The sequence below is a fragment of the Anneissia japonica genome, unplaced genomic scaffold (assembly GCF_011630105.1).
Source record: "Anneissia japonica isolate Jap-2015-1 unplaced genomic scaffold, ASM1163010v1 scaffold287720_len810639_cov167, whole genome shotgun sequence".
NCBI classification, from domain to species: Eukaryota; Metazoa; Echinodermata; class Crinoidea; order Comatulida; family Comatulidae; genus Anneissia; species Anneissia japonica.
Window position 1 is genome coordinate 740,931 of NW_022736945.1, and position 25,162 is coordinate 766,092.

General features: G+C 33.4%; 1 protein-coding gene across 2 annotated transcripts in view; it reads right to left on the reverse strand.

The window, feature by feature from the left end:
• LOC117116990 (phospholipid-transporting ATPase ABCA1-like) overlaps positions 1-25,162 on the reverse strand; it is a 50,417-nt gene that overhangs the window by 20,665 nt on the left and 4,590 nt on the right. For both annotated transcript variants that reach the window (XM_033261159.1, XM_033261158.1), the window contains exons 3-24: positions 23,647-23,740; positions 20,623-20,764; positions 14,069-14,217; positions 11,639-11,760; positions 10,324-10,521; positions 9,570-9,690; positions 8,186-8,310; positions 7,850-8,047; positions 7,190-7,255; positions 6,758-7,001; positions 6,031-6,167; positions 5,702-5,818; positions 5,250-5,432; positions 4,914-5,007; positions 4,691-4,802; positions 4,202-4,381; positions 3,367-3,589; positions 2,654-2,875; positions 2,264-2,471; positions 1,798-1,911; positions 960-1,140; positions 469-600 (exon numbers count right to left, since the gene is read on the reverse strand). In XM_033261159.1, the coding sequence (XP_033117050.1) occupies positions 469-600; positions 960-1,140; positions 1,798-1,911; positions 2,264-2,471; positions 2,654-2,875; positions 3,367-3,589; positions 4,202-4,381; positions 4,691-4,802; positions 4,914-5,007; positions 5,250-5,432; positions 5,702-5,818; positions 6,031-6,167; positions 6,758-7,001; positions 7,190-7,255; positions 7,850-8,047; positions 8,186-8,310; positions 9,570-9,690; positions 10,324-10,521; positions 11,639-11,760; positions 14,069-14,217; positions 20,623-20,764; positions 23,647-23,740 (3,362 nt within the window). The remainder of the gene's footprint in view (positions 1-468; positions 601-959; positions 1,141-1,797; positions 1,912-2,263; positions 2,472-2,653; positions 2,876-3,366; positions 3,590-4,201; positions 4,382-4,690; positions 4,803-4,913; positions 5,008-5,249; positions 5,433-5,701; positions 5,819-6,030; positions 6,168-6,757; positions 7,002-7,189; positions 7,256-7,849; positions 8,048-8,185; positions 8,311-9,569; positions 9,691-10,323; positions 10,522-11,638; positions 11,761-14,068; positions 14,218-20,622; positions 20,765-23,646; positions 23,741-25,162) is intronic.

Genomic DNA, 25,162 nt, shown 5'->3' on the forward strand with positions numbered 1-25,162 from the left:
ATGTCGGAACTTTTGACGCATGTGCATTTGCATAAATGTCTACACACACACATACACACTACACACAATAAAAAACATAGGAAATAGCAAGAGTGATTACAATAGTTCCTATTGCATTACATGCATAGGAACTAAAAAGGGTAATGTGGTGTGTTGTGTATTTTTATAACACTTATATAATTGGCATATCAAAACCAGCAAAGGAAAAACTGAAAATAAGATTATTTCTATTGCAATTATTATTGATTAATAAGAATGGGTACTGTAAAAATTAGTGTTGGTAATTAAAGACACAATATAATTATAAATGGAATAAAACTTTCAAACTAGACTGTCTTAGTGATCACATAATTAACTGAGTAAAAATACCAAGAGAATAATATGCAGTAAATATCAAAATAATCATAGCATAAATGATTTTGACTTTCTTGACAAAAATGTTATAGTCAAAAGAGTCAAAGTACATACTCATCAAACAGGACATTATGCTGAGGGCAAGTGCCAAGACTTCGTCGAATCTCGTCAATTTCTTTACGAACATCCTTGCCGTAGATATACGCTGATCCAGATGTTGGAGGAAAAAGTCCTGTCAGTATAGACCTTTAATATTAAATAAATAGCAATTGATTAATTTTTTTTATAAATTTTAAAATTGAAAGTGAATATTTATTATATAAATCTTAATAGCAACAGATTAAAATATAATTACAATGAAAATATTTGTTATAAATGAAGTAATATAATTTTTCCAGTAATTATCAATATTTATATTATTCTAAGGAAGGATTACTCTATATTTATTTCATAACAACAATGTAATCCATCTTAGATTACTGTGCATTGTTTTTTTTATGTTTGGTTAGGTCAATTATCCATGTAATTCTTTCTGCTATTACTGTACTGCCTTTTGTTGGTCTCAATCGGAAATTTAAAGCTAAAATAATAATCTTTGAACATACATTGTGGTGGTTTTTCCAGCGCCATTATGTCCAAGAAAAGAGGTGATCTGGTCTTCATAGAAATTCAGATTCAACCCATCAACTGCAGTTTTTTTTCCGAGCTTGTAGACTTTAACAAGATTGCGGATAGACACTCCCAATTTTAGATGTTCCGGGTCACGTTCAAATATGGTAGGGTCGTCTGAGGGAAAAAAAAATCAAATTCATACAATCATTAAAAATGAAACAAACTTCCCGAAGGAACTAATCTACACTTGGTTAAAATTATAAAAAGTTACACAAACCTAACAAATTGAGGAGATAGGAACATTGACCAAACTGAACTTAGTCATTGTATTATTGTTGGTGGGACCACACCCAATCACATATAAGACATTGAAGTTAAACTTGAAGTATTACAATTTAATCCACTGTGAAAATAAAGTAATAATTTTATTGAATTACGTTCATTTTGTTTGAAAAAAAAAAACAAAGATTTATCCAAATAAAAATTGTTCAAAGCAACATCTGGAGAAGATAAAAGTAAATCAACTTAGAGCACATGCTAATTGGTAAGTTTTACCTGTTTGGTTAAGATTTATAATTAAATTAACTCTAACATTATTTGTTACAGCAATTAACCATCTCAAAATAATGCTGGCTAGCATAATTTCTTTTAGCCTTTCAATAAAATCATAGGCTCTTCATCATTCAAACTAACATCATTAACAACAACAATGAAAACAGTACCACTCCAACCCACAACACATTATCACCAACAACATCAAGAACAACAGAGGATAACACTATACCCTCCTCCAAGCTTCTCTCCATTAGAACTCCTAATAAATCTACTTACCATCAGATATTCTTCCAAGTTCACATGCATCACTATTGTCTATATTTGCACTTTTTCCAAACCAATAAGATTTTGTGAAAGGAAAATACCAATCTCGAGGCATCCCATACTGGCCTAGGTTCATGAAAAGAAAGCAAAACATTACATAAGAAATATTTAAAAAACAAATTTAAATTAGAAAAACAAGAATATTTAACAATTGTTAAAGTAGCTCTAGTTGTTAGCTAGTGATTAATTAATTTCAAGGCATACGCCACCTTAAATTAAACATTCAACCCCTTAATCTTGTGACTGGGTATGTATGTAACAATTGATTGTTCACTAACTACTGAGCGAAGTGCTGGCTCAAAAGAAAAGAAACTCAGCTAGGCAGGAAGCTGAGCTTTAATAATTAACAGAATTAGCTTTAAACATAACCATACACAAATAGACAATTAATATTGATGGTAAAAAATGGCAGACTAACCTGGAAACACAGCTTCAATATACCACACAAGGATTAAGTAAATGACAGTATCTACCCACATCATGATGATAGACTGCAGGAAGCCAAACCCATTATCACCTGTTACTGGGCTTTTAGCGATGTTGGACCACTGGACACCAGTTCCTTGGATCTCATACAGTGACAAGTAGGTTGTCCCGTAACCAAAGGCAATCGTATTGCACAAAGACTAGAATAAAAATAAATAATATATTAACGGTAATACACCATCAAAACTGAACCCTTGAGCAGAGATGAAATAGATCAAGGAGATAAATGGTCTACATGGTATAAGCATACTACATTGACTGCTCTATGACAGATGTTCAACTCCATTTATTAGGTGCTTTTTTGATCATTAAAAATACTTACGACAGTAAACTTCGCTCCAGTTGACATATACTCATCCCATGAGTATACCATGGTGTACGGCACATACGTAGCGAAGTAAAACACCGCACCACATGCAGCTGCTAAGTTGGCACGTGAGAAAAAAACACTTATCAGAAAGCAGAGGGCAATTGTGGAGATACTGAATGATGAGAAGAAAAACAGGAGCACAAAGGGGTCACTGTATATCAGGAGGTCGCCTTGCTGTGGAGAAAAAAATAAAATATTGAGAACACCCTCAAACATTTCAAGTAAAACATGTTTTAAAAAAAATCAGTTTACAGGCATTTTACTACAAGGATTTTTGACTAGAAAAATATTTCTTTGATCAGGTGCTTCTAGACTGTGAAATAGTAAAAATTGTAAAATTATGAACAAAATTAGAGATTTCCAAAAAAAAAAAAAAAAGATGAAATTTGTAAAAAGAGGCTTATAATTAAAGTATCTGGTAGCACCAGCGATTCCCTAACAAAGGGTTCAAAGTCCTTGGGAGTGGGGTCTACACTAGCCTTAGCTGATGAAACTGAGGTGAGAAAATTTTAAGAATAGGCACCCAAAAACGAATTGTCACACTGTAAAACTGTTTTTTTCAAAGCAGTGTTCCCTGACAGGTGTTCCACCATCAGGCTTCTCTCCCAATGGGGTTCATGTGACCGCTGGGGTGCCACCACTGAGAACAAGATAGAGATACATACCTTGATAACAATAATAAGGAGGATTGAACTGAGGAACATGACTGTGAAGCTATTGATCATCCAAGCCACCCAATGCACCCCGTTACTGAGGCCCATCACTTTCATTACTTCTTTCAGACGTTTCTCCTTCTCATATACAATGCTTTTAATGATCATGGCGACAGAATAAACCCAGGAAATGGTCATCCACAATGGGAGGGCGCCAGACAATTCAAACACAAACCTGGAAAGGAGATGAAAATTACCATTACAATTCTCATTGGAATCGTGATAAACATAAAATTTCATCAAATAAAATGTTTTAATGATTCTCTTAAGCTTAGTCTCCATACAATTACTACACAGTCGCTACAGTGTTTTCACTGCAATCCTTGCACTGCGTAGCTGTCTTCGACACAATCAGGAATGCTTCCTGATTCAACAGACCAATCAGAGTTGGCGATAACATGTAGCGATTTTATGGAAACCAGGCTATACCTTCTTATACGCCTTGAAATTTCAGAGAGTTTTTAGCTCTACAGTTAACTGTTTAACACCTGACTGAGGCTTAATATATTAAAATTTTTATTCCTATTTATTTACATTTCTCAAAAAGATAGCACATACACGGGTAATGGCAATACAAAAAAAAAATTATGCCAGAGTTATGTTAACTAAAAAAATAAAGATGTGTGAATAATATTCTTTTTGAAACTCAAAATTCTGCCCAATTGAACAGGAGTGCAATCTTTAAAATCCCAAAATATATTAGTTTAAACAAAATAAAAGAGAATTCTAACAGGAATCAAACAGTATGAAATTAAGGAAGTCAAGCGTTATTAAGAGATCTACTTACAAATCATCGATATAGCATGGATAAGGAAACTGTTGCACATAGATGCCTGCACCCGCTTTCTCAACACCGGTAGATGCTTTAATGATACCTTGTTCAATCATGTCCTGTACATACACAAATCCACTTTGAATGTATTTTAGGTCAAAGCTAACTCCCCCTCTCGGCCCAGGTGACCAGTACCTTCAGAGAAAATATGAAGTATAATATTAAGGGTGGTAAAGAGAAAATATAAAGAGTAAAACATTCAAAACATCCTCACTTGTTTATTAAGTTGTCAGCTTCCTAGATGGAAGCTGCTCAAAAACTATATGGAGAGGAATATAATTTGGTTGAATTATCTTGGAAGAAGCCATCTCGACACACAAATGCACAAAGTCAGCAGAAATGTAAGCTATGTGCTAGGTATGAAAACTTTACTATATTGCCCAGAGAAAGCATACATTCTAGCAAGTATGTTAATTGAACAAATACATGATCTTATCTAATTACCTATCAGTGAGGTATCTTGTTTTTTCAACTCTATCGGAATCCATTCGTATTTTGTACTTCACATGCCCTGGAATTGTGCTACCAGCACCTTCCATGTCTATAAACACAACACCTGTAAACAAGAACAAGCTTTTCAAAAACTACCATGTAAATTCCTGAAAGTACACATACAAATTATGTATACCATTATTATATTTGCAGTTACACAAGAACATTTACCAACCTGCCCAGAATGTTTCATTGGTGAGTAGCTTTGATGCCTCCTCCAACATTGTCTCCTCTGACTCCATACCCAAGAAACGGTCAATCTTGATGCACTGCCAATACAGAAATCCAGAATATATTCAACACAATATATAAAATTTTACTTGTAAGTTTATAAGAACTAAAGTTTCCATTATCAGTTGAATAACATTAAAAATACAGTACTTACACTTAATAGGGATGTCACCTTAATGAGGAAGCCCAATAGGATGGGTTTTACTATATTTTCATTTATGTGTTACTTTACTTGTAAAGTAAAAAAAAAAATCAACCTCATCATAAAAAACACATTTACCTTGAGCATCTTAATTGTGATGTTTGCAACATTGTCCAATGCATCAAGAACTTGCAGCCACTCAGTAGTATTGATGGATTCCACTATATCTATTGTCTTTGAGAAGTCAACGTCTGATTGATTTGCTGCAGCTTCGTACGCTTCTTCTAAGGCAGCCCTTACGACTGGGTTCTGCAAAGTTTTCTGATTATAATTTCAATGAAAATTAGTTTTATTTGAGATAAAAATTTTCATAAAGAAGGAGAGTAAGTGGAGAGGAGCTGTTTATAGTGGAAAAGTATTCCATTTTTGTAATATCAGAGTTGTGAATTGAAATTATTTAAAGGTCTGTTCACGCCATCATTCCATGCAACAAACATTGGAGATTATAATATCTGACATGCAGTGGCAGATACCAAGTTGGGCAAAAACGGCTTACAAAAACTACAATGAAGAAGGTAATAAAAACCCACCTCAAGCTGACCTAATTGGCCATCAGGGCTTATAAGTTGTCGTAACCTAGGCGAGTAAGCCAACCATCGCTCTGCAAGGTCATTCACCATCCACAAGGTGTCAAAGGGCGCCTTGGCCTGAAATTAAACAAAACACACAACAGTTAGAATATGTATTTGTACTGTTAATTAATATTAATTAAAAGGTACTACTGCAATATTCCACAAGTATTGAGCTATTGCTATTGCTATTTTGATTTGAGTTTCCATCAGGAAAGTATCATAACACGTCAGGTAGGGCAAAACATCACTACTATCATAATAATGGGGTTAAATTGAATTCAAACTACCTTTTCAATGATTATATTTGTAGCTTCATTGTTTGGTGTATACAAGATTGCACCTTGGAGAAGAGGTTTCAACATCCGCATCAGTACAACAACACAAGGGTCGTCAGAATCTTCCATCAGATCTAATGGACATCCGTCTATAAATCAATCCAAGACATTAATTATGCAACTAATTTCACATTATCTCATTTTAAAATTTCAATTTCCAAAAATTAAAAAAATGAGAGTCTGTGGCTGGCCATTTGTTTTGTGTAACTGGGCAAGGCACTTAATTTTGATTGTCTGCCTCCACTCAGGAAGAGCATAAGTAGTAGCAGCAGAATCAAATGCCAATGTGCTCTTATAGCTTAAGCATAATGAAACAATCCCCTAGACTGAGTATGTATTGAGTATTTTTATTTTTTTATTATATTACACTTTGTACTTGAATTTTGTTTTTAATTGTACTTTTGATGTTTCCTTCTGTTTTTCCTTGATTGTGTACCTTAACTGTAAATTTGTACTCGAATTCAGCCCTTTGAGCTGCTATCGTACTTATAGTGGTTTTGCATAAAGAATTGATTAAAAGCATACAAATGATGTGTTTTGAACATCCCATAATGGGGTAATTATTATACAATATTTTCAATTTTTGGCAGTTGTCATACAAATTTCAATTTGTGTCACACAACTGCAAATAAAGAACCTTGTATCATATATATCGTACAAAAACAAACAAAAAAATTACCATAGGTTTCCAAGGCTCCTGTGAAGTTGAATGTTCCCAAACTGCAACTATCTTTCATGGATGGAGTGCTACTCGATACTCTAGTCTCCCCACCATCTAACCCTCCTTCGTGTTGTCCATCAACCTGGCCTGCTAACAGATCATTATCTGTACTTAAACCACATACAAGCGCTTGCATGTCTGTGTTACCCAGCTGCGTTTGAATATCCTGGATATACACTTCAATACTTTGGAGATCTTGAATCTAAAATATTAATAATAAAAATATATAGATACTGTATATAGATATTTACTGTACTCAGAATATTCTAAATTGCTGGAATACAGGGATACATACAATTTATCTCAATGCAAACACAATTTTAAAGTCATAAAAATGTTTAGTTTTTACTTAAGGTCTCTTGAGGAGCAATATATATAAAAAGACCTCACCTCTTTAGCCACGTCTGAGAGTTCAACAAAAAGATTCATAGCTGATTCTGTATCAGTAACATTGAACTAAAAAAAAAACAATTAAATTGTAAATTACATCAGATAAACACTTTTTAAACCAATCAATTCTGAATTATATTTGTAGCACTGCTTCATATAATAGTTTATTCCTTTAAATAAATTAAGCATGCATACTAAAATAACTTAGTAATGATAACAATGTAATAATACATTGTTATCCTTGCACTAGTGTTACAAAGAATGCTATAGTTATTCTTAAATTCTACATTCAGTAAAATGGCTGATAAACAAGTAGCTGCAAAATGGATTTTCCTCCAGAGCAGGAGTGGGCATAGAAATGTGTTGGAGGGCCAAAGTGAATTTTTTATTTAACATCGAGGGCAGCACCCAAACTTTGATGTGTCCAGTGCACTTCCAAAAAACCTTTATGCACTGCTTTTTATACCGTTTTATGCTCAGTTTTAATATTACTTTTTATAGATGATTGATGTTGGGCCATATAAAACAAGGTGTTTTCCAGCCAAAGATGGTTGGTGGGCACACATCGGGTATTTCATTCATTTTCGTGGGCCGCAAACAAATCACTGTCGGCCCGAACTTTGCCCACCGGTGACCTAGAGGGAGACAAAAAAAACTTACAAGTTTCAGGAAGGTAGTTACATTAACCTGCTTGCTGACTGCCTGGGACAACTCGTCCAATTGAGCATCTGTCAAATTGCACAATGAATCGCTGAGTGTTTGCAGCGAACTGGGATCCGCAACGTCCACATATTCACGCAGCGTTGTCGTATTGCACACAATAGGTCTCATCGCACTGCCTTCAGAAAGGAGTTGTAACTAAAATACATAAAAAAATATCCATATAAAAAAGATCCAAGATCCAATTAAGTCCAAGTATCTATATGGTTCAATGCACACAAATTTGGAAACTACATACTGCAACTAACTATGCTAATAGGTAAATTAATGACTTACTTCTTTAACGGAAGTCGATGACTGTAGTAAGGCATTAGTGGCTCCATCAGACAGTGAGATATTCTGGGTCAGGAATGTTTGCAACTGGTTTGGATTGTTAATCACACTGCTTAATGGAAAATTTTCTGAATATAAAATGGTAAACAAAGAATCATGTATATTTAATTTCTTTTGATAATAAAATGTAACACTCTGAATTTTTTTCAATATTATTAATATTAGGTAATATGACAGCCCTCTGACAATTAAGTTGTTATTACTGAATAAACAACATCCCTAACCTTAGTTGGTACTGCCATCTGCAGTTTACTAAAAAGTTAAAAACTATACTACTCAACTATACAGGGGCAGATCTGGGTTCAAATTTAGTAGCGGGTCAGAATGTTTAAAAAAAAATCCAAAAAGAAAGGGGGGTTGGGGGTCCTCCGCCGGGAAAATGTTGATTCCTAGATTGCGTGAAATGAGCTTTCCCAACTTCTGAAGTGTCTTTTGATGACTTTTAAGTTCTTTAAAATTCAAGGTTTTATCCCCTCTTGAAAATGGTCAGGTATTAAAATTTTTCTCATTATTTTTACAGTAAATAGACCTATTTTATGTGTACTGGTATACATACAGAAAAAAAAATTGAGTAGTTGCATACATAATTCTTTTTCCATGAATCAATGAACCCCTAAAAAAGGGGGTCAGGGTCCTCCCCAGGGAAATTTGATTTCCCGACTTCCGAGTACTTCAAAATTCAAGGTATTCCCATAATGAAAACGGTCAAACAAAGTTTCTCATTCTTATTACAGTAAATAGGTCTATGTGTGTATACATAAAAAAAATTGAGTAGTTGCATACATATTCTTTTTTCCATGAACAGATGAAACCCAAAGAGAATGGGGGAAGTTCAGGAAAATTTTGATTCCTAGGTGGTCAGGACCCCCCCTGATCCCCCTCAAGATCCACCAATGACTATATCAGGAGTCCCAATTGGGAAGCAGTCACTTCCGGTAGATATGGCTAAATGAGCTCTTTGGTAACATATATAATTTTGTTTTGCTGCACATAGCGATACATATCAGCACTGTTTTCCATGAGAAAAATTGACAATAAAACAGTGAATACATGCAAAAGTATCAATAATTTGAGGGAGATGGGGAGGCCGTCCAAACTTCTGAGAGACTCCCATGAGTTGCTGGAGATTTGGAACCCCATATAGAGTAGATCTTCAGCCCAATCCAAAAACAGAATAAAAGTGATAATGTAGTTTACAAGAAAAATTCATAAGCAAGTCGAAATCTTACTTATAAATACACATACAACAGTAACATGGAATGGGAAATACATAATAAGGTGAACAATTTGTAAACTTATTCTTCCTTCCTATTCCTTGTAAACTTACCGACAGCTGTTAATCCAGCATTTTGAAGTTGTGTGGTGAGTTCTTCTAATTTCTTTGGATCGAGATCTGCATATGATGATGGGTCCAGATTTTCAAGAGAAGTTGGATCTAATGTATCAGTCTGGAAAGAAAATGATGCACTTTGTAACTTCTCCAAATATTTTTTCCCTGCCTGTCATATTTAACTAAAGCTGGATATTTATTGTTTAAATAATTTCATTTGGCTTCTGATATATATTTTAGATGAATTTTCTTTAGTACTAAGCCAACTGTAACATGTCTTACCACTACAGTTTTGACCAACTTTGTTGAACTTCAAACAAAGTTGTCAAAACTGTAGTGTAAGAAATTTTATATTATATTAAGAATATTTACAGTGAATTTTAATAAGTTTTTATGACTTCCATATTGATATTTGTTTGGTTTTTTGATTTCATTCAATTGCATATTGTTTTTTGAAGATCAGGGGAAGATCCAGAACTTCTGAGATGAGGGAGGTGCCAATTTTATATAGTCCTAGATGTAAGCATCCAACAATGGTATTAATTCGTGGTCAGTATAATAATTATACTATAACAAAATATTGTAATATTTGTACGCCATTTTGTATTTTTTTTTCTGTTAAAAAAGAAAAGACGACAGTGGCACAACCAGGGTTATGTTCCTGATCCCTAAATCCATCATGAATATTAGCCTAGCTGGAAGGGTCACCATCTATAAAGATTGTTGAAATAAAATAAATAAAATATTTTACCCCTGCAAGAAGCTGAGTCCAGTCAATGTTTCGAACAATATCTTCCCCGAGTTTATTCCAGTCATCGGTGGTAAGATCACAGAGTTCCCTTTTTGTCTTATCAAGAAGAGCTGGATCCGATATATCTAGTACAGCCTTCAGCGCTGTAGCATTACAGGCTATACTTTTATATTCATCTCCTTCAAACAACTCAAATATCTACATACCAAAGAAACATATCATATATATACTTGCATATTTATAGACGAGGCTTAAAATAGCAAATTACAATCGAAAAACAGGGGGTCGTATTATTTTAATCTTATTTTCTGGATTATTTTATTTCTTTTAAAAGGGTTCAGATTAAAGCTATATAAGAATTACCAGAATCAAAAAAATTGTAATAGGAATTGAAGTAAATGATATCTAGATATGTAAAATACCAAGGTCACTATTATGTAACATAATTTATAATCAATGACAAAACCACCCATGTTAAAAGCAATAAAGGTGGTTAGGTAGAATTATCATGCCACAAAACATAACGCCCACCCACTGATGTTTACCCAGCCTACATTCACATTTCATGAATGGTAAATCTGTTAGGTAATTAGTTGTTAATTAGTTTAGAAACCTTATTATGCTACTTAAAAATATATTAGTTTTTTTTTATTTGATTTGATTTATTCGCATCTCATATAAAAAACAGTACAATCATTAAAACAATGCACAATGTAAAAAGCATAAAATTCATTAAAAAAAGTTACCAAGAAAACAAGCAAAAGGCCAGTGCAAAGTTACTGATATTTACTAATAATCAACAAATATCATGTCAATTAATAATAATAATAATAATCTGAATCAGATCATATATGTAATTTATACTTAATTTGTTATTATTTAAAAACAGTTTGCTGTTTATCAGTTAAATTTAGGTTTTTATCTCTATATTCCTTGTCAAATATAAATTAGATTAATCTGTCTAAACAATATTTTCATTTTTGTCGCTGATAATATAGTATTTCTTTATTATTTAAAAAATTTTCATAACTGAACATTTACATATATATAATAATCAACATGACCTATAATTAAGTTGTCCATATATGCTTGGCTTGAATTTAATACATTATGTAAGCAAACTTGGTTGCATGAAGTAAATTTGATGCAAAATACATGTCATATTTCTGTTTGGCAATCCCCTGTGGAATTTAATATAATGTAAACCATTAAATTATTGATGTAACAATATGTTATAAAGCAGCTTCAGCAAGATTACGTAAAAACTGTAATGTTGACAACACGCTTGAAGGCACACATGGACTCTACCACTTACCTGCTGAGGGGTAATAGGAGCATTCAACAGTGCATCAGCTACATCAGGCGTTAGGTTCAATTCATCAGTCATTAAGTTCTTTACTTCAGTTGGGTTTTCCAAATAATCAGCCAATGACTTGTCTATTAACAATTTAGATAATGTAAAAAGAAAATAATTATCCAAGATACATAACAATACATGATTTTCATTTTCTTTTTTAATATTCCCATTCTTTGCATGACCAAGTAGATCAGTGATCAAGAAGACTCAAGAATGCCTATCATTATATCTAAAAACTATTATCATCATCATTAAAATGTATTTTTGAATGCAGAAGGCTAAAAAATAGGGATCATAAAAATACATCATTTTTAAAAGTTCATTAAAATCAAATCAACATTTATTAACTTCCTTACACTGCACAGGACAAAAAAAAACAAAAAACAAAAACAAAACAATTTGATTACACACCGACCAACCGAGATGGAGCAACAAAAAAAATGGACGAGGTTTAGTAATAAAAAAAAAAATGTAATAATTAAAAAATAAAGTGATGTTTGAGCTGGTTAAATAGTTTTTAATGGAAGAGTCTTTAACTAAATGGGAGGGTAACAAATTCCAAAATTTAATGTTATGCTGGAAATAGGCCTAATTAGTTCAATGGGTGGGTACTGTATACAAATATTAGAGATATTTTGTCTATTGTAATTATGAATGGAATAATTAGATTTTAAAATGTTACAGAGATGAATTGGTAAAATACAGCCCAAGTGATAATAGTAACTACAGTAAAAATTGATTGAAATAAAGAAGGAAAACAGCCAAAATAGGATACCAAATCAAGTTGAGAGTGAAAGCATAAATTGTATTGAAGATAATCCATCAGAAAAAAAACAAATATCAGGAGGTTTGAAGGATGGAAATAATTTCCATTAGGAAAATTTCTGGAAATGTTTCCACTGGAAAGTGGGTACTGTATCTTCAAGGACATTTATTAAACCAATGACTTAGTTAAAAAGTTTTTGCTGACACACCAGGATACCAGTTGCAGTAATAAGGAAGTTTATACAGAAGACATGAATGAGCAAGTTTTTCCGGCAAACAAGTGAATGGGTCTACTTTGTGACACACCTCCAGGTATTCTGTTACAAAAACAAAACTACACACTGTACTATTTGCTGCGAAGCAGCCAATTCATATTCTTGACAGCAATTTGACCTCTGAAAGGTCATTGTTTGTCAAAAAACATGGGCCTAAGACGACTGAAAAGTGGAGTTTCCTTCTTTCGTTCTGCTGGGTAAAATCAATTACTTTAGGCGACGTTGTAGACTAACCTACACGTACCAATGTCCACATGTCGCGCTAGCCTTATCCTACTCTAGGACTAGCTAGGATGGTATAGGCATAGCCTTGAAGGGATGACGGTCCCAATGAAAAACAACGTCGCTCCTTGATAGCTAACATTGTCTCTTTAACATCACAATAATTCATTATTAGACCTATAGTTGTTTTTTGAATTGTACTCCACATATCTCAGCCGATACCTCGCACAACTCGTTAACGTCTCGTATCTATTTTTGTGACGTCATGGCTCGCTGGATCACACCTGTGATGTCTCACACTTTTGGTAATCAACTACATTTTCCACATACAGTACATAGAAATTTTTGAAATTTTATTAAAAAAAACCTAAACCATAATTCACCACTATAGACACTTTTTGACAAAAATGAAAAATTACGACTTTGTTACCCAATGAGAAGTGTTCTAATATAGACAATGGGTCGTGTCTCATACTATTTGTTATATTTTTATTATTCATTATTTTCACTTGACTCGCATAAATAATTTTGTTTGAAGGACATTTATATGCAGTTGTACTTCGCAGCACTTCACTTGCAATTTGCAATTTCTAGTTTTAACCTGTTAGTTCATGTAGAATATCATTCATAAACACTGGTTGTAATACTATATATGTTCTCACACCACCCACACATAGAGTGCCAAATATTATTTTTCCAGATTGAACCTAGTAGTACAGTAGTACAGATGTTGTGGCATGGAAATCAATGTTTGTCTGATACAAGAAGACTACATTTAAACTTGCCTAAGTTGACTTTATAAGTCAATTTTATTTTACACCAAATTTTTGTGTTTTCCATTAATTAACGATCTGTAAGTAAAATTTTATCCAAGACAAACAATTTTTCAATGCCATTTGGAATTTTACTTAGGCAAGTGCAACTGTATATATGCAATTAACAAAAAAGCATGATGCAAGGTTTCTTTATAAATAAAACACATTTACAATGTGCTCTCATATAAAACATTGAAGAGCATAATGTAGGCAAGAGGCAATCCAATGACAAGGGATAATAACATTGCCAGCACTTTGACCATTCACTGGTTTATAAAAGGGGCAAATTAAACCCTTATTAACATGATTACCTTGCGGCAAAGATGAGGGTAACTCTTGCCACTGGTCTTGGTCCAGACGATTGGCAATATCTGAAACCTGTATCCACAGCTTACTTCCTTCTTCAATTACAGTCGAATTTGAAAATATTTGTTCAACATCCCAGAGGATTTTATTTAACCTGGAGAAAACAAAATAATTAGAGTTTAGACATTCACAGTTTCTACTGTACATTAAAAGGCATTGACGAACACAAATGAATTCTATACCTACAGTAGATTATCAATGTATAAACACAAGTTGACAATCTAGGTATAGGCTTATTATATCAACATCAATAGGCCTAGAAAGGCTTGGCTACAGGTAAGATAACAAGATGATCAGGGGAAGATCCAGGAAGGGGGAGGGACATGGGGCTAGGCCCCCAAAAATGTTAGAAAAAAAAAAAAGAGAAAAAGAAAATTAAGAAGAAAGAGAGGTGCACGGTACTTCAAAACAAGCTACTTTTTAAATTTAAATTCCATGTACCAGTGTCCATGTTCAATCGTTTGTAAAAAAAATCTTAAATACCACCAACCCTCTCCCTATCCCTCCTCATCTAGAAAAACAATGCATCATGCATTATAATACATTGATGATAGGCTACATGTATCTGTAAACATACTGAATGATAAATATTTCTTTCTACTGTATCCACATTTAAAAAATGTTATTCATTTGTATGTTAATATGCAAGTTTATATCAAAATTAAATTTTAAAAATACACAAATTAGAAGTTATGCTGTTAGTCTATGAAAGTGAGATAATTTATATATATTTATTATTATTATATAGTAATACATATATAATACATTACTATTATAAATATATATTATTATTAGTTATTACTATCATATATAGTAATATATAGTGACTTGAAATAGAAAATGTTATGTTTTTGGTAAAACTGAGAAAAATTTTTTTTTTGTAAATTGTTTTCCAAATTTGTGACCAAAACTGCTGTGTTAATACCAATGTTAAACAATATTTACATACTGTACTGTCTTGTGTATTACTGTATTTAATATCTCCTTGGATTGGAAATGATCAATCATTTTATAAAAGGTCAATGTGGCATTGACATTTCAAAGAAAATGGTAATAATTATAAGCTACTACTACAGTACATGCATATTAATGGATAGCTGGAAGCTAAAATGAAGAATGAAACAGGATGTAATCAAAATATGGATTGGAGCAAAACATTATTATCATGGAAGTTACAAGGATATTCCACAGGAATTATGAAGGTCAAATGAGTTTAATAGCATGCATCATATTTCTAACGATTATATAAATTATATAATAGGCCTACAGTGTGTGGAGACTAAGATCTGGTGTTTACACTATTAAATTGTATGTGATAAATACATGTGATTTACTGATGCTTATATCTGAGTGTAATGATCATCATGCCCATACAGTATATGGTAACTTCACACAAACCTGCCACATACAATTTGATACAGAGGTTAACAAACTTGAATTATACAAAATATTGGATTGCTTACATATATCTTGTATTATATTATCTTTCATTGTTCAATAAAAAAAATTTGAATCAATTAAAATCAATTTTTTTGATTTATCAACTACCAAGAGCTTTGTCTGCCAAACACACATTATTGACTCCAATACAACTGAAAATATACCATTAAAAAAATCCCTAAGCCTAGCTTCGACCCTCCCTCCTAGTACAAGAAACAAAGTAACGTTAAAAACACACTTGTCGACCAGGTTCAAAAACGTCATGTAATCCGAGCTGCTGCCAATGTAATTATTTTCATCATCATCATGATTTTTTCATATTAACATAGAAAAAATCCTGAAAATTAACATCATGATTATACGGCATCATTATTAGGCCAAATAAAAAATATATGTGGCAAAGACAAGCCAAACCAGTCACTCATCGCAAAAATCGATTTTGAGTTATTAATACAGTGTTAGAGAGTAAAATAATAGCTATAAAATGGTAAAAAAATCATTCAAATTGGACATTTCGTTATGAAGTTACAAGCGTTTAACCACACAGCTGTTTAAAGAAAAATATATGAGAAATTAACCGTCAAAGTTTATGATTTCAGGCAGCATAGAATGATGTGTTGATATATAAAGGTTATTTTAATGCAATAAAATAGATTTTTTTAAATTTGACATTCCAGCATGTTTTGGCCATTTTCTCTGAAACACGATTTGCGACGAGTGACTGGTTTGGCTTGTCTTTGCCACATATTATGTTTCTCATTCCCCTGGCGTTTCCATTTTCTCTGTCAAACATCACTAAATTATGCACTTTAGAGATGTTTAGAAGCAGCAGCTGGTTGTTAAAAGAGTAGCAGCCTTAATCAAATATGAATGGGAATTTTGTAGGCTGGTATAATTAAAGGAATACCTACAGTAGGATGAATGTAATTAAATACTGTACACCTACAACTGTACTACATGCCATTAAGCTAACTTTAACAAGCTAAGCAGAAAACTGACAATGCTAGTCTATTAAAGATGTATAATTACTATAAGGTCTCTATAGCACTTCACATTAACAAGGGAATTGGTATGCTTAACAAATACTATATAGAATGTACCATGAAAATGGTCGACTAGATACAATCAACCTTGGCGTAATTATATTTGGGAATATAAAGGAATAAAGTAGCTCTTCTTAATGTCAACAGCAAAGTGTCAATTTATAAGCTAGATACAGGAGACTAAAGATTTAGTAGAATACATTAGTTAATAATATATGAATTCAAGTGATACTGAAGGTGATGCATATTTGCTACGAAGCAGCCAATCCATATTCTTGACAGCAATTTGACCTCTTAAAGGTCATTGTTTGTCAAAAAACAAGGGCCTAAGACGACTGAAAAGCGGAGTTTCCTTCTTTCGTTCTGCTGGGTAAAATCAATTACTTAAGCCGACGTTTGTAGACTAACCAACACGTACCAACGTCCGCATGTCGCACTAGCCTTCTCTATGCCTAGACTAGCTAGGATGGTATAGGCCTAGCCTTGAAGGGACGAAGGTCCCAATGAAAAACAATGTCGCTCCTTGATAGCTAACATTGTCTATTTAACATCACAATAATTCATTATTAAACCTATAGTTGTTTTTTGAATTGTACTCCACAAATCTCAGCCGATACCTTGCACAACTCGAGTAACATCTCGTATCTATTGTCGTGACGTCATGGCTCGCTGGCTCACACTTGCGATGTCTCGCACTTGTGATCAAATAACACGAAGGCTCGCACTTTGACAACACTCTTTGGCTGTCAACTCGCCCCTAGAAAACCCGCCCTTGGAAACTTCCCCATAAAATAATGTACACTTCCTAGACCAAATGCAGTCTTCAAAATAAAAATTGTAACCTTTGGTAATCAACTACATTTTCCACATACATAGAAATTTTTAAAACTTTATTAAAAAAAAACCTAAACCATAATTCACCATTATAGACACTTTTTGACAAAAATGAAAAATAACGACTTTGTTACCCAATGAGAAGTGTTCTAATATAGACAATGTGTCGTGTCTCATATTATTTTTTATATAATATTTTTATTATTCATTATCTTCACTTGACTCGCATAAATAATTTTGTTCGAAGAACATTTATATGCAGTTGTACTTCGCAGCACTTTACTTGCAATTTGCAATTTCTAGTACAAAATAATATTTAAGCAAAAAACAGGAAGGCTTTATTCATTTTTATACTAACCCTGTGAAACTATATGTCAATTTTAATTTTCAAAAGGCTAATATAAAAGTTAGGGGTCATTGAACATTATACAATAACATGCAATATGTAAAATAATGTTAAAAGTATAATGTAACCATGGATATAAAATTCATATTTAAGCAACCAAGTACAAAAATGGAGAATGGTTTTGCAAAATCAACATTTTTTGTACACATTCAGAAGGGAGGGAGGGGATAACGAAAAAGAGTACAGCTTGAACACTTGTGAAAATGTTCATAAAAATTTGTGAATGAACTCTAACTAGAACTGTAAAATAAAAAACTTGCCTTTTGAAAATGTATTCATGATGTTGTATGAAGTGTTGGTTAAGCATGGTTTTAGTGAAAATAGAAGTCTGGATGTTCATGTAATTTTAACTATACAGCAAACACAATTACTGAGATTGATAATTACACTTGACTTCCAATAAATCTATTATGTTTCAAATGTATGTTTTATAGATTAAAATCACTATCCATGTGTTAAAATGGTAATTATCAAGTGTTACAGGATTTAAATCTGGTAACCAAAATAATGCATACATATTTTTTCAGAACAAAACATTTGTTATTTAATAATAGCAATCACTGTCAAAAACTACATTGTAACCCCACTTTATGTACTTTGTTTAATATAATGATTTGTTGCCGTTTTGCTGTGTAGTGGTATGCTTTTTTTTGTTTTTTTCCATATGTTTTTAAATAATAATAATAATAATAATAATAATAATAATAATAATAATAATAATAATTATGGTATTATGATTTTGGTAATTATGGTTATATTAATTGTAATTCTTATAATTATGCTTCTAGTTGTAATTATTATAACGGTCTTATTTTTGTACAGTATTTTTAATGTAAATACAATGATGCAATTCAGCATCGGCTGCCACTGATTGTATAGATTGAAAAAAAAAAAAATTGTAGTCACACAGTCAAACTCAGTGGGTGGCCAACCATTTCATCCTGAGATCTGTTTAACTCACAGCGTCATTGTGGTAAATTGCACATGGCCTGGGTCCCTGCCTACTGTACCTAACAAGCCGTGACACTTGTAGTACTGAATGATAAATATTTCTTTCTACTGTATCCACATTTAAAAAATGTTGTTCATCTGTATGTTCTTAATAATATGCGAGTTTATATCAAAATTAAATTTTAACAATACACAAATCAGAAGTTATTTTGTTAGACTATGACAGTGAGATAATATAGACTTGAAATAGAAAATGTTATATTTTTTGTAAAACTGGGGCATAGCTTTTTTTGTAAATTGTTTTTCAAATTTGTGACTAAAACTACTGTTATACCAATGTTAAACAATATTTACATACTGTACTGTGTCTCATGTATCATTGTATTTGATATCATCTTCGATTGGAAATGACCAATCATTTTATAAAAGGTCAATGTGGCATTGACATCTTTTTAAAGAAAATGGTAATAATTATAAGCTACTACTACTGTACATGCATATTAATGGATAGCCGGAAGCTAAAATGAAGAATAAAAGAGGATGTAATCAGAATATGGATTGGAGAAAAACATTATTATCATGGAAGTCACAGGGATATTCCACAGGAATTATCAAGGTCAAATGAGTCTAATAGCATGCATCATATTGATGCATGTCATGTCATCCCATGGCATACTCAGGGGAGGTGCCGGGAGGGGGGGGGTTAGGGCATGAATATGAAGAAGTGGCACAGCGTAGTTACTTTGTTGAACAAAGGATTGGCTATCTTCTAAAAAAAAAAATGAAACTAACTTAATACAGCCCATGAAATTAGAAAAAAATTAGGTCGGCAAAAATTTGCCGACCTTAAATTCTCCGAGGTCGACAGCCTCTGCAATTTTTTACTACCTAGGCCTATATAGTATAGTATTTTTCCAAACGCTCGACCTTACATCGTCATCTACAGATTGTGATTTTGGTAATTTCTGTATTAAATCAATATATTGCTGGTGAAAGAATGGTCGTACTTGTATTAATTTAATAATGTAGTATAATACATATGTTTTACATAAGAAAATCGCCGAATAAATTTCGTTTTAGCGTTTGTTTTATCATTATCTTTGGCATGGGAAATATCACTTTCGTAAAAAACTACGATCGTATTCTCACAGGCTGCTTCAAAACTGCCCATGCATGTCCGTGCGCATGCCCAGAATGATCTATCAGGGATTTTCCACACATGTACAGTACTTGTTAGTAGTGAAGTCACGATGTGATCGTGATTGCGTTTAAACGGACGGTAGGATTAGGCCTATAATATGTTTTTGTTTTAATAATATTTTGTTGTTTTTAGATAATGAACAACATTTTAAATATGATAATACTGTAAAATGAAGAGAAATAATAGATTTAGATAGCATTACGGTCTACGCAGCCCATGTGGCTTCAATTGTGCGATGTTGTAGGCCTTGTCTGGCTAGCTAGTGTCATTCCTACCTAGGCCTAGCCTACGAAATGACCAGGCGAGAAAGACAAGACGATTGTACACAAATCGTACGTATTGCATGCCTATTAAAAATACAAAGAAATCTGTTTTATGAACCACAAATTTCCTTGGTTTGACGACATACATGAAATTTAGTGTCTGCTATAGCCTGTTTTTTACTTTCAAAGCATTTTTTGAAGCAAAGAAATCTAGGCCTAGGTCGGCAAAAAATTGCCGTCCTGTAGCAATTCTGGCTCGGCAATATGGTCGGCAATTGCCAATTGGCGACGTAAAATTCGTGGGCTGCTTAATATGCCTTTGAAATCCTAACAAGACACATATAAAAAATGATCAGCTTACCCTGAACTTTGAAAGTCATTAATGCTTCCAGCATTTTCACCAGGTGTTGTATTACTGTGACACTGATGTTGACTATCACAGACAAAGGACTGCAGAGTAGGCAACCAGCCAGCCGAAAACAAAGCCCGACTGTAGAAATGGCCTGCAGAGTTAAAATATAGTAATTATGGTTAGGAAACATATTTTTATTAGCTTTAAAGTACAGTATGTCTAGAAAGCTACAAATGCATTTAACCCTTTCCAGTCGTATGGTGTCACGACAACGCCCTCTTTGACCATACTTTATAGCGAGGGGCGTCATACGTACGCCCTGTATAGATTTCATGTTTTATATCTAGGATTATTTGAGAGTGATGTATAAGTATTTCTGTAGAGGGCCTCCTGTATTCAGACCAAATATAATGCCTGCGCCCAGTAAAAAGCCAACATTTAGTGTAGATGATGTAATTTCTCAGCTTTGGTACAGCCTCAGGCAATGGTAATGGGGCAGACTGGAAAGGGTTAAGGAAACTGGATTTAAAATGAGGCTTTGTTTGGTTAATGTTTTGTTCCACACCAATGAGGTGCTGCTAAGAACAAAAAACGAAGAATGAGAGGCAGTAATGCAATGGCGTAGAAAAGTATTTTTCATTGGGGGAGGATGATTGGCATGTTAGCCAGTGTTGCGGGGGTGGGGGGCTGGGGGAAAACTGCCCCTCCCCTGACAGTTTTTACCGGGCTGACCAAGCCGTCGTACCGGGCTGGGTAATAAGAGAAAAGACAGAGGGGAGAGGGAGGAAAAGAGAAAGAAGAGGAAAAGAAAAGGAAAGGAAAAGAAAAAGAGAAGAGAAAAATAAAGACAAGAATAAAATGGAAGATATCATAATGACCAGACTCACATCACCCTGCCCTTCTCCACTTCAAAAACTGTCATAACTCCTTTGATCTCTGCTGCCCGATGGCGTAACCAATGTGGGACAAGGGGAAAATATCTATCTTTGGACAATCTTCCCCACCCCTTTATAAATGCCCTTTTCATCCCCTGAAAATGCCTAAAAACCCCAAATTTCTTGTTAACATGGGCCAATTTCCGCTAAAAATTGCACATTTTAGAGGGGACAAGGGGAAAATATCCATCTTTGGAAAATCTTTCCCCACTCAATCCTCTGAAAGAGCCTGAAATTCTCAAATTCTTTGTGCACATTTCTTGTTACGGTAGGCCAATTTCCTCTATAAATTGCACATTTTAAGGAGTTTTCATCAATTCTGACGAAATTAGAATTAAAAACACAAAAATGTATTTTCTTCGCGCGCATTTTTTAGAACTTTTTTAGATTAATCCTTTTAAGTTATTTAAACACATAATAGTCCCAAACTCAAGAAAGACAAATTTAGGATAGATCGTTTTAACCTAAAAGAAGGTCTCAATGTGTATTAATGGTGAAAGAATATGTTTGTAATAAATAAAACCATGATGAAAATGCTTATATTTAGTTTCAAACACACATGTGTGCCCTATATTATAAATGAGATAAGCCCTATGTCGTATTGTTTTTTATATGGGGAGTGGGGTGGGGTGAGTATGGTAAATTATTAACCAGAAAAATAAATACCCACTCTGATCTAAGACCCCTGTTACGCGCCTGGTGTTAGCCCCTTGTGCGGATGTGCCCCCTCCCCTCTGAAGCTGGAAACCTTGTTTTTGAAAAATAAATTGATGCAATTTGCTACTATATGCCTAATCAATAAATTCTCATCAACCGATATAACCTTAGACATTCTTGGAATTGACATAACATTACTGTGAAATGTGGCTCTCTTTGCAAGCACATCTAACATCTAAGGAAAGAAGAGCTTAGATTGGTACCAGATAAAATAATTTTGTTATCAACATTAATACATTATGCTAATTTTCATCTTTGTATAAAGACAGTGCAAATTATTTCTGTGACAGTCTTTTGAAGTGTGTAAAGCTCCATTTTATCCCATACATAGTCAAAATATTGGGGGGATGATATAATGGACCATCCCCCTCTTGTCAAATATTGGGGGGATATATCCCCCATCCCCTGGGATCTACGCCTATGAGTAAATGAGGAGGAGATAAAATAAAATTGGGTGTAGTGCAGAATTAACATTTAATTAACATATATATACAGTAGGTAAAATTGAAAATAATAATCAAATAATTAATAATATATACTGCATCATTATAATAAACTATGAACATCAGTGATTATGACTCAAAGATCATATATTATAATCAAGATAGCATTCTCCGAGATTTCTGCATTTCTGTAATAACACAGTGTAGGGTGCCTTCTATGCAAGTGATTACTTTTTAATTTTGACATCAACGATCGTTAATTATAACATAGCGCATCTCAGATTTCTGCATGTAAGTTCTGTAACAACCATGGTAACAACTAGGATGCTCTCTCTCAAAATGAATACTTTTTATGCTTCTTTTTACTGAGCATCGTTTCTATTTGTTACGCCTAAATCGCGAAAAGCATTATCTTGTAATTATAAGATCTTTGTTGATGATGACCGCACTCTAATTAGCAAGCATGAAATACTAACAATTGTTTGTACACAAACTCTACTCAACATCACAGATAAAATTATATATTTTTTTTTGTAGAATATGTTGTATACATACTTTATTGTGTATGGTATAGATCAATATTTTATAAAGGCATCAAGGTAGTTGATGGATATTTTATTAAGCATCAAGGTTTTTATTTTGTATAAAAATATATTTTATTTATCTTCTCATGTAAATTATTGTCATAACATACTTTGGCATCTGTCAAGTTGAGGAGTAGCTTGGTGGTTAAGATGTTTGCAAATCCCACGGTCCTGTGCTCAATTTCTTCCAAATACTAGATTTTATAGCATACTTTTTTCTTCATAAATACGCAAAAATTAATGGCAAGTGGACAAAATGGACTTGATGATAGCAACATCTTGGTAATAGAGTATTTCATTATGTCAGGAGACTAGAAAAAATAAGTGGGCAAAGGGATGGGAAATATTACTTACATTCTTCTTTATATTCAGGTGGTTCAGATCTCCTGACAAGTACAATGATGATAAAAATGAAAAGAGGCCAACAGAGTTCTACCAGTAGCCTAACCTGTAAAAGTTTGATGAATAAAAAGTGTTAGCCATGTTAGTCTGCTATAGAATAATATGACAACAGTATAAAATTTATTCTCTAGCTTTTGTCCATAGAGTAGACTTCATCAGGAGACTGTACAAATGGGATAAGAAACATCTCAACAGAGTTAAGAAGGGGGAGGTACTACAACAACCAAGTATGCAAATGTGGTAGACAAAGCATCTAGTTTGCAGAAACTAATGGGCTAATAAACAATATTTTAAGTAGACAGAAGATCAATGTTAAAAACTATGGGTAATATAGCATAAGGCTATGCTAAATTCAATAAAGTGAAAAATAATTTTTTTCTTTATCCGCAAAAAAAATTTTTTCCTGTGCGTGTGCCGGTAAAAAAATCTTTTCATCACCGTTTGAACTAAAATACGACAGGAAGTCTTTAAATGAATCATTTAATCACAAATTTAACACAGAAGAAAACATTTATTTAAAACTAAAAGAGAACAAGAAGTTGAGCACCATATGCTGTATGCCAAAGTAGATCAGGGATGTCATTATGCAGAGCGGATGGTGGGCACGGCTGCCAGCCTTGATGTCTTGCGCCCATCCTAAAGCCATTTTTAAGGTCTTCCGCCCAGCCTCGTACAAACTGCCCTGGCCAAAAACCGTACCCTCTCCTAGATGAAATTCGACACAATTTTTACAGTGGGGGTGAGCTGGAAATTAGCGCTCATGCAACATACTTTCAACATAGCTAACATAGTTTTAAAAAAAATTTAAGACTGTTTTCAATGAATATCATTTTAAGACAGCATGCACTTACGACGTTGAGTAAACAGGCATGTTATTGTTTTGCTTTACTTGTTGGAATGACTTCAAGAATTTTAATCATTATACCGTGTGTAATACAGTACATTGCGGTAAGTGAATTGATTTATATAGTATCACTAAGACTTTGTAGCCTTAATAGTGCTAACCCTACGTAGCGCTGGTAGGCCTACTGGTGGTGAATTAACAGTTCAGTGTTAGTCGGGATTAATTTTCTTCGACTTTAAATAAGCCTTGCATTGAGGCATCAACAACTGTTTCTCTATTGAATGTCCAGAGGGCTGCAGAATGCGGCGATAACTCTGTAGAACTGACATGTAAAAGCAGTGCATAGTTGCATGAGCAATGTTCGTTTCCAACGATATAGCCACTGTCAAACCATGGATCTTATTCATTTCGCTTTTAGTGAAGCGAAACTCGTGAACAAGACGATGTTAATTTGATTTACTGTAGGCCGTAGTTCACAATTGAAAATGGGAAAGTCACTAGCCTACTAAGTGGGAGATCATTACCCACCAGTTACAGATATTTTGAACCAGTGAAAATTAACAAGATATGTTGAATAAATAAAAGGATAGTGGAGGATAGTGGATAATTGTGAAAATGTTTCCA